A 10,806-nucleotide genomic window follows, 5' to 3' on the forward strand; every position below is an offset into this window, starting at 1 on the left:
ACATAAACATTAGTCGATAACAGTGTGTCTGTGGGGTGATGTCTGAACACTATCATGTATTAAAGCTAAGCCCTGTCCTATGAAATATAGTATGTCTGTGTTAGTAATGTGTGGTCAGACATCCAGCGTGGCTGTTTATGAGGACAGAGGGATGATGTGTGCTCCAAACATTCCTGCCATTCCTGCCTCTATAGGTGATCTGCTTTAGAGTGGGTCAGATTAGTTGGATCTACTGAAATTGGAGCCTGCGTGACCTCTTTCGAGACTTATTTTCATTTAACAGGATTCCGCTTACAAAAGATGGCCATCTTTGAGAATTATCCCGTTTGGTTTGTTTTGGAGATTTGTGGAAGCTGTTGACATGGTTCCTATTTGCTGCTGCTTACACAGTGGGAGTAGCTGGTCTGCACCTGGCTGACCTCAGCACAGAGGTCCTGCCTTGCCTCTCAACTGGCACTGGACACCTACGGGCCTATTCGTCTCACTCTTCACCTCACCCACACATTCTGACCCCGTCTAACCGACGGGAATTATCTCACATTCCTCTGGACTGAAAACACGTCAGCCAGGTGAGCCCTCCAAGGTCAAATCCTGATGAGAGGCCTACTATCAGTGAAAGCTGCTGCACTATCTGTCCAGGAATCTAAACAGACGCCTCAGCACAAGTCTGAGAAGAGCACACGCAATCACTTTTCAGACCGCACTGATTAGACTTTAGTTTTATACTAATTCCATATATTTGTAATATTTTCATTCATACATTAATGCTTATTTTACAAATACCATCTCTGCAATTGCGCAACATATTTCAGAAGGACAGATATACTGCTCATTTGGGGTAATGGAAACACAGTGAGCTCAGCATGCTAAGAATGTGGTCACTTCTAATGTAAAGAGACCAGCGGCATACTGAGAGTGTCTAGGTTTTCTGGAGTGACCCTCACTGGTGCTTTAGATAACATCTCCTTCTAAATGAGCAGTGTGAATTCTGTTTGCGGATGATATATGCTGGTGCAGGGTCTTGCAGCATTACAGCGAGCTGCAGACCTAGGCTATGTCTACTGAATCTATTTTGACAAGTTTGATTCAGACATTTTTATGAAAACTGGAATTTCAATGCACATTCTTACTGGCGATACAGTAAACCACAGCCATAACTTAAAGTTCACAGCCCCAGAGAATCGTGCAAAACTCCTTATGTCTACCTCTCACGTGGAGTGCCGTCTTTTGAAGGTGTAAGGAGATGCCTGTGTAATGTGTAATCAGATCTGTATAGATGTGCTGTTTAACTGGGTTATACTTCATGTTGAGTTTTCCTGCTGTTGACTCCCGAGGATACTCCCTTTTTCCGAGGCTTCACTAGACTCAACTAATGGATTCCAGTTGCTTGACAAAGCATGCCTCGCCTCCCTTTGCTTTTCTATTGAGAAGACCTCAGTAAAAGTCTATATGAGGTCCAAAAATCACTGAGGAAGAGGCTTAGGTCTTGAACAATCCACTTGACTATTTATCCTTGTTTGCCCAAAAAGACAACAATCAACCAAGATACTTTTTTCCTGAAGTGTTTATTGTTCACTTGACATTACAAAATAACAGGTAGGAGTATAAACAGCACTTTGGGTAGAAACTATAGTACAAAGTTTATTGAAAAGCTTCACTAATAATTAAAAAAAGACACATACAAAAACCAAAATAACAAAGACATCCTCATGTCAGTGTGCAAATAAGTTTATACAGACAGAAACGCTTCCAATATGAGGCTACGCCTCTAGATAAATTATTTAAATAGCATATATCTACACAAATGAAATAACCTCAACATAAAACAAACATAATAATTTATCCAAAAATGCACAGGAAATACATATAGCACAACATAGTCAAGACAACATTTCTCTAATCCTTTACGTTCCTGTTTGGGCTTCTTTTGCTACAAAAATATCTTATATACAGCATATAAATGATACTAAAGTCTTGCTTTAAAAAAAAAGAAGCCAACCAATTTATACTCTGTTGCTAAGAAAAGTGATTCTTGTGTATTGCTGGCCTCAATACAAAAAGAATTAATGAGGTAATATTTGTACATAAAGGGTTTCCTTTGATTTTCCCTCGTCAGAAATGTACACACAAGCTCAGGCACACCAGTCATGCATGCACACTGTGCAGAAGCAGAATATTTGGAGATACTGGAAGTGATGCCTATCTTTCACTTTTTCACTGTTTTGGTCAGATGTAATGCTATAACTGTGGTTTCAGTTAATTGGAATAGGTTGCTTGCAAAATTTTAAGATAGTAAGATGCAAAGATGAGCGAGAATTAAAGCCTCTATGATGAATAAGTAAATACAAACAGCCGTACGTAACAATGGTTAACTAATGACAGGATATAGACTGGCCCTCGCTGTTTACGTCCCTTGACACTTTCAGCAAAGATTAGAGATATTAACATAATATTTGCTAATAATTACTGTTCCAAAGCAGTGTGCAGCGTGTCTGCTTTGTGGCCCTGTGCTGTCCTGAATTTTGTGCTCTCCTTGTTTCTTCTAGTGCTCTTTCCTGAGAAGACGAATATTTTAGGCCAGCCCTAAGCCTCAGCTGAATACAAGACCTTATATATACAGGTCTGCCAGAATGTGGGGTGACGGTGTATCAAAAGAATTTTAAAATCAATTTTGACTTGGTTGTCTTCATAACTATGCTTGTTAGGTGGAACACATGCACAAACACACAAACAACATTCACGCTCTTTGATAGTAACAGTCAGTCCATACTGTCCGTGGTCCCTCAACAGTTCCTTCAAGGGGCATATTTACCCCTGCCTAAGAAAGTTCTCCTACTGCTTTCTTCATACTGAAACAAGCATCTTTGAGTCCACAGCAGATGTATATTAATGCTCAAAACCCCCCCCCCAAAAAAAACCAAACATGAAACACTCTTTGGTCCCTCATCCTCAGAGGAATACCGCCAACTGACAACAGTTCAGGTGTGCAAAGCAATAAGATGTGGCCCTCTTTCAATGCAGATCAGAGCAACAAGGATGAGAGGGCCAATGTCTTCTGAGCAGAGCTGCGCTCACAATTTGAGTTTGGTGCAGTGGTGCAGAATCATCATTGAACTTTCAATTTGGCTTTAAGTCCTGAGGTCAGTTTACCTCACGTTATCTCACTTGCCCGTCATTCCGCCAATGTGCATTTCTCAAAGGAAAAAGTCAAAGATATCGATCCAGGTCTCATATTATATATTCATACCAGCAGACTGGTACTTCTTCCAGAAGGCTCTGTGGACCATTTTATTTATCATCTGAAAGAAATTAAGGAAAGAAAATATGTTACAAACTAAATCTAAGGTGATGAAAGTGTGTTTTTTTTTAAAATGTCAAACATTTCTCATATGCTTACCTCTGCATTCATATTTGAGGTCTGAGAAGTAAACCATCTCCTGAGAGAAGACATACAAGCCTAGTCGCCCACCAGCGTACGTCTTGTCAAAGATGTTTCCAGAATCGGCCATCATTCTCTTGCCTTCGTACATGACCACTCTGCAAAAGAAAAGATAAAACATGAGCTCATTGCTATTTTGAAAATACACTGTGCATTTTTGTAATTGAGTGACAGAGCTTCTGAGATGAGATGCTTCTGAGGATTTCAGCTCACCTAATAAGTCCAGTCTTGGGTCTGTGGGTCAGGTGCCACCTGTAGGCAGTGAAGTCCTTCCAGCCAATGTTCTTAGGGTCGTGCCACAGAGTGCGCACCTAGAAAGGAAGAATTGTAAAGGTTAAAATTAGAATCAGTCAAACATTGTGTTAACTTGTATCTTACATCTCAAACTCTAAGCCGCTGAATCTGTGCTCACCTGTCCTGGGGTGTCTCCGGTGTGCCACAGGGCGTTCCTCAGATGCTCACCGGGGCCGGTGGTGGAGTTGACCACTTTGATTGACAGGCCAGAGTAGCCTTGAGCTCTTGTGGGTGTGTGGGACCAGTAGGTCTGTGTGATCTGTTTCCACATGACTGTGTAGAAGCGCGAGCTGGACTGGTAGCCAAACACGAACCCGGCGTAATCGTCATCTCTGTCCGTGTTGATGAAGAATGTTCCACTGAAATCCACAGCACTGAACTCATCGAACCCTAAAGTAAGAGAAAACATGGTTCACAACCGGCTGACATACTACTTTGTGTGTGTGTTTGTATTTGTAGTGAGATGACTGTCTGGTTATTACGTACCAACAGCAATGCCGGGATCACAGTTGACTGTCTGCACCAACTCTTTGCCCTGATGCCGGACCACCCAGTTGGGGTCAATCTGAGAGGTGCCCTTGGGGTCCAGAGGAACCATCTGGAATCTGCGGAAGTCTGTTTCGCTGATGTCAAAGTTCTCTGGACACACGTCATGGATGTCCAAAACATTGTCTTGGTCAAAATCGTATTGGCACAGGTCACCGCGGCCATCACCTGAGAGAAAAATATAGATATTTAGATTGTGATTACAGACAGGAAGCTACTCTCTAAAAGACAAACACAAATTTTGTCCAATGATTTATACCCCATTTGACACACTGAAAAACTGACTCACCATCAGAGTCCTTTTGATCAGGGTTATAAGCCAGTCGACAGTTGTCTTTTTCATCGGGAATGCCGTCATTGTCATCGTCGTGGTCGCAGGCGTCACCCTTGCCATCTTTGTCATGGTCTGCCTGGTTGGCGTTGGGGATGTAGGGACAGTTGTCCAAGTTGTTCTGGTGACCGTCCTCGTCAATGTCCTGGTTGTTGTCGCACTTGTCTCCTACGAGATCTGAGTCAGAGTCGATCTGCAAGAGAACAGAATTCCTTTATGATGAGATTTTCCCAAAGACCGGCTCTCACACTGTAAGACTCTTGTCCTCACTTCAAATAACTCACTTCACTGTTTTTCACCAGCCTCGATATGAGAGGTGCTACTCTGGACGTGATTTAAATGTAGCCCCTTGTTTTCAGGTATGCAAGCAATGTCCCTTCAGACAAGTGTCCAGTGTCCCTACACCTCAGCAGAATTACACATTCATATTTCTTCCAAAGGCGGATGAATAGAGAGGAGGACAGGCAGCTTTGCATTGTTTCTCCTTCAAGCTGTCACATTCCTGTCTTACATTAAAGCAGTTTGTGGTCTTGATACAGTGTCCCACAGAAACTTCTACATAGTTATATGACAGATTAAACTACGTCAGTCAGAGTAGCTGTAATGGAAAGGCGAAAGGTGAGATCTGACGTTACCTGATCAGGGTTGTGCTCCAGAGGGCAGTTGTCACAGTGGTCTCCCACGCCATCTCTATCAGTATCTCTCTGGTCCACATTGTAAACATAAGGGCAGTTGTCGTTCTCATTCAGAATGCCTGTTGAGTGAAAACATACTCATCTTAGCCTTTAGGGACTGTCTGTGTCAATGCCTTTTAAAGATAAGTAAAGGCAAGACTTCTTGCATAAAATTTGGAGAGATCTCTTACCATCGCCATCGATGTCAACAGCACAGGCATCACCCTCTCCATTGTTGTCAGTGTCGGTTTGGTCGGTGTTAGCCTCAAACACACAGTTGTCACAGCGGTCGCCAATATCATCCCTGTCTGCGTCGTACTGGGCAGGGTTGTATTCTCTTGGACAGTTGTCCTGAATTGGCAGAGAAATATCAATTCAGTTACTAAAATGGGTCACGACTCAAATAAATGATACGTATAGGAACAAAACTTTTCTTTCAAAGGCTTTTTTTTTTCCTTGCTTCTGCTGGAATGTGAAATTCCGCTGCATGAGAGCTGGTAATTTTTACCACAGCATTTTTCTTGCCCAACTTTCCAAATCCACACTAAGAATTATGGGCAACAAGCCACCTCCTCAATTCTGGCTTTATGCTGAAATTATATTACACTATTCCTATGCCACTGGTTTTTCACTTTAGCTCTCTGTTGAAAGCACACAAACATGGAGACTTCACATTCCTCCTGCCCAGAGGAAGGAGGGCTACAGCTGATTGCTATGTCTGGTCTCTGAGGAAGGCACAGTTTGGGGCTAAATAAAACTGCTGTAATGACTCACCCTATCATCGGGGATCCCATCATTGTCATCATCATGGTCACATTCATCACCCAGGCCATCTTTGTCATGATCTTCCTGACCAGAGTTGGGAAGGTTGGGACAGTTATCCTATGAAGGAACAAAAGAGTGGTTAAGGAGGCAATCATCACAGTAATGGAGAGCAGATGGGTAATAATGGCCTTTTGTATTTCTCTCCACGTGGGGTCTGGCTACCTTCTTGCAGTGGTAGGTAGCATTCTCCACACACAGCAGGTCAGTGTTGGGCCATCCATCCAGGTCAGTGTCCTCTCCACAGATACGGCCATTACCGGCATATCCTGGCCTGCACTCGCAGCGGAACATGGACTCAGAGTAGACGCCTAAGTAGATGCAGTTTGCATTTTTATTGCAGTTGTGGCTACCATCCTGGCAAGGGTTGCGGGGTGTGCAAACCTAAAGAAAATGACAGAGGGTTAGGAAAAAAAAGCAAGCAGCTAGCCTACTGGCCACAAACACAGTGAGAAAGTAATAACTCAAACCTGTTTTTTAGCAGTTGCCTGTTCCACTCCTCTTCCGAAGGGCTGAGGACCGGAGAAACGTGCAGGGCAAGGCAGACAGTTGTAACCAGGCTGAGTGTTCTCACAGCGATGGACTGCGTTATGAGTGTGGCAGGCATCAGGAACCTCTTTACACTCATCAATGTCTTTGCAGATGACGCCATTTCCACGATAGCCAAGCGGACACTTGCCACACCTGAAAGAGCCATCAGGGAAGCTGATGCACTTAGCGCCAGGGAAGCATGGGTTGGACAGACAACCATCTGTAGAGAGAAAGAATTCGTACTTAAATAGGGTGATCTGTTGTGAGTGATGCCTTAGTTTTTTGATATTTTTTAAAGTGTAAATACTTACCAACAGGACATTCTTGTTTGTTGCACACATGAGACATAGTGGCATCACCAACGCAATCCTTTCCACCGTATTTGGGAACGGGGTCAGAGCAGAGACGTTTGCGGGTCTGGATTCCTCCACCACAGGTAACAGTGCAGGTGTCCCATGGTGACCAAGGTCCCCAGCCTCCATTGACTAAAGGGTACATTTAAAAAAATCATTATATTGCCCTGAATTCATACACGCCATCACATATACTTTGGTGCTGAAATTGAGCTTACTAGGACAAGGTGACTTCTGGCAGATTTCAGTTTGACGTCCTTCTCCCTGGCAGTCCTTGCCACCCATCTGGGGTGTGGGGGAGTTGCAGAGGCGGATCCGGGTGATGACCCCCTCACCACAGGTCACAGAGCACGATGACCAGGGAGACCAGTGACTCCAGCCACCATCCTGTTTGACTGTGAGCAACACAAACCCAATTAATTCATACGATCAAACTGAGAATATTTACCATCACAATGGTCGTGTCGAGAATACTGAGTAACTTACAGCGTTTGTCACATTCCTGGGGGTAGCAGTCACGGGTCTGGACAGAGGTGCCCTCACAGTTGCTGTTGATGCGGTCACAGGAGCGTCCGCGCTGCTGGATGCCACGGCCACAAGTCACTGAACAGTGGGTCCATTCAGACCAGGGAGACCATCCATCCTCGGCATAGTCACTCGCTGTAGGGGGGGAAGATATGAAGTTTGAGGATCGTTACTTCCAGGGAAAGATATCAAGAAAGAAATTAAGACGATCATAGAAGTTATGAAAATTAAACTTACGTGTTCCACAGCGAGGGCAGCACTCTCCATCGGGCACGGTGGCGTTAGCGCATGGGATCAGAGGGCAGGAGATTTTGCGACACAAAGTGACAGATTTCTGGAGGAGAGAGCAGTCAAATTAGTACAAGAATAATGAGTTAAATGAATGGCTAACTGGACTTGCTAGAGGAAAAAAAACTGGCTATGCTGGTACTGTTCCAAACCTAATTGCGAGCTGAGTGATCTTTATCAGGGATATGACAGTCCTGCTGTGTTGATAGAAAACATAATCCTCACTAACACCTAACCAATTACACAGTACATGAGCACCCTTCACTAAATGTTGCTAGAGGGGAAAATTCCTCATGCTGCTTTGTTGATAGTAGAGAAGAAGTGTTGATGGCTCTCAGTTATAAAGGGAGGTGCTGACAGAAACACTATTATGACTTCAGGAATACAGGAAACACAATTATGTCTACCTTCAGCTGCTTACTGGCTTGTCTAAAGGTTGTATTCCAGCAGGTATGGTGATGCTTACCTGGCAGGTGCACTCAGTGCAGCTGTCCATGGTCCATTCATCTTGGTCCTTGTACTGGATGCCGTTGTGGTAGCAAGCTCCGCTGTTGAGGTTCTGTATCATGATTGTGCTCGCCTCAGACTGGGGGGAAAAAGAGAGGGAGAGAAGGGGGTTGCTTAGGATGGAGGATGGAAAACTTTCACTTTGCCAAAGTTCCAATACAAATGAATCAGCGACTGACACCGTGATTAAGACATTGCTTGACTCTAGTGAAGCAGTGCAAATGCAACCAGCAGCCAAACACATTTGTGTATTCACATGGGTCTCATTAAGAACTTGGCCGGGGACTGCCATTACAGCGACAAGTGGCTACGCACTGGGAATGCGTTAACTGGAATGAGGGGTGGGGGGACCTGATGGCCATCAGAGCTTACCACTTTCTCGAGGTCATTCTTCAGGTTTTTAACAATCACACCGAGTCCCTTGAGCTCCTTAAACATGCTGGCGATGTCCTCACAAGAGAAGCCACAGACAGACTGCAGATCTGAATACAGGAGAGAAGAATCCAATAAATTACCTCAACTCTTAAAGTTTTACAACTGAGCAGTAGAACAGAGACACAAACTTGTCTCTTTTGGGAGGAGAGGTCTCACCTTTGGCTTTGTGGCCGGTGTAATCAGTCCTAATGGCAGGGCTGGAGCCGTTGACAGGGTTGTCCAAGGTCATGACATCAGTTAAGGTAGCTGCAGGGGGAAAAGAGGAGAGAAGACAAATGAAGACAATGTGGCATCCTCATACACGCTTCCTGATTTTGCACCTGAGTAAGATCCTGTCAGTTACTGGCAACAGATACATTTTATTCTATTTTTCAAACTTACCTCCGCTCTGGCATCCCTTATTTCTCAGTATAGCATCAAGAGTGGTCCCAAAGACAAAGCGCACATTCTGGAGGACTCCCTGAAGAAAGATAAATTCAAATTAGAGATACTTCAAACTATTAAACTTATATTTTCTCACATCAATCATTATGTGTGCACAAAATATGGTGCACTAAATATTGTTTGTCATCATCTTTGGCATCTCAGTCGATAGATCTTACCATAAATCTGTCCTTCACAGATCCCTTTCCGATCCTGAGCCTGGCGCTGTCTGCCACCTCCTGGGACAGCACTTTGTAGATGGGCACGTCCAGCTCTGACACGTTGATCTCCTCACAGCCGACAAAAAGCTGCGCGCGGTCATCCTGAACGAACAGCGTGATGTTCTTCCAGTGTCCAGTGGCCAAGTCCGCGTCCTCGATGGACACTTTCTGCTGCTGGTACATGGTGGAGTAGACCACATCCAGGGTGTTATTCTTGCCGTTGGAAATGATCTCGAAGACGGGTCCGGATCCGTCAGTCTTCTCGATGGTCAAAAGGCTGCCTCTGGTTTTCTTGAACTGCTTCAGGTTGACCAGGAGGAGGAAGCCCCTCTCAGTCTGGATGGAGTCGAGGAGGTCCCTGAAGGAGCTGTCGGGGACGGGGGGGATCAGGTCTGCGTTCAGGACTTTGTATGCGGGGCTGTAGGGATCGGCGCCTTTCACCAAACTCACTCCGTGGTGTCTCTTGTTGACTCGGGCCAGATCAAATAAGTCATACACACTGTTATCATCTCGACTCTCTGCGGTCAAAGGAAAGAATAGATACCGGTCATTTTTTTCTCTCTCATAATGACAGTGTCCATGAAGATGCAGGAAAACAAAGAAACTATAAAACATCAGCCAGAACTATCAAAGTAACTGCAAAACGTTTCAAAAATAATTCTTTTATAAGAATATTATTGAAATATAATAGTGATCTGCAATGCGACTACTACAGCTTGAAACCTACAGTCACTTAAAATCCCTATAGGAATTATTACTTACTCCATGGGAGAACTTAGACAGTTTTAACAGGTTGAAAAAAAAGAAGGAAACTAATATAAAGACATTTTCCATTCTCACCTGCCAGTCTTGCGCCTTCACAACTCCAAAGCATCACCAGCAAAAAGATGCCACACAGCATCATCTTGAAATCTCAAACGATTCCTATTGCAACCAGAGTAACAGAGTTAAACATCAAGGCTGCATCTGAGCATCAATAAATAACAGTTAATAATAATAACAATAATAATAAAAGAAGTCTACAAACCTTTAAAAAAGAAGAAAAAAAAAGGTCCTGCGAAAACAGATAGAAAAAGAGTAAGGAAAGTCCTTGCTTGTCAGATTATTTATCCCGTTTCTCTTCCTTTAGCTCTTGTAGAAGATCATTAGAGTGGAGTTGCAAAGTCTCTCTGAGCTCCTGTCCGGGATTTATTCCGATGCTTTCACTTATTCTTCTGACTTGTCCCACCAACACAAGAGCTATTTAAACAGTTTAAGGACATTCCTGAGGTCCCATCTGGACCAATGGGATGGCAGCAGGAGAGAGGGACGGACTTGCTTTCTTACCTCACATCCAGTCACAGTAATATCCGAGACGCACACACACACAGAGAGAGAGGGGAAAAATGCATTCCTGAGCTGAATTTCCATCACCGGA

At 44.0% G+C, this 10,806-nt stretch overlaps 1 protein-coding gene across 1 annotated transcript; it reads right to left on the reverse strand.

Moving 5' to 3' along the window:
- Positions 1 to 1,546: 1,546 nt before the first annotated feature.
- Positions 1,547 to 10,588, reverse strand: LOC111225391 (thrombospondin-1-like). Its single transcript, XM_022750226.1, has 22 exons — positions 10,417 to 10,588; positions 10,230 to 10,313; positions 9,348 to 9,907; positions 9,127 to 9,205; positions 8,902 to 8,991; positions 8,683 to 8,792; positions 8,270 to 8,389; positions 7,753 to 7,849; positions 7,477 to 7,650; positions 7,209 to 7,385; positions 6,949 to 7,122; positions 6,577 to 6,857; positions 6,272 to 6,490; positions 6,059 to 6,166; positions 5,476 to 5,635; positions 5,246 to 5,364; positions 4,569 to 4,803; positions 4,220 to 4,447; positions 3,852 to 4,123; positions 3,653 to 3,750; positions 3,398 to 3,537; positions 1,547 to 3,299 (listed from the first exon to the last, which is right to left on the reverse strand). The coding sequence occupies exons 2-22, from the start codon at positions 10,291 to 10,293 to the stop codon at positions 3,289 to 3,291; spliced, it is 3,516 nt and encodes a 1,171-aa protein (XP_022605947.1). The 5' UTR covers positions 10,294 to 10,313; positions 10,417 to 10,588; the 3' UTR covers positions 1,547 to 3,288.
- Between the last annotated feature and the right edge of the window lie 218 nt (positions 10,589 to 10,806).

The sequence above is a fragment of the Seriola dumerili genome, unplaced genomic scaffold (assembly GCF_002260705.1).
Source record: "Seriola dumerili isolate Sdu_G_001 unplaced genomic scaffold, Sdu_1.0 BDQW01000149.1, whole genome shotgun sequence".
Taxonomy (NCBI): Eukaryota; Metazoa; Chordata; class Actinopteri; order Carangiformes; family Carangidae; genus Seriola; species Seriola dumerili.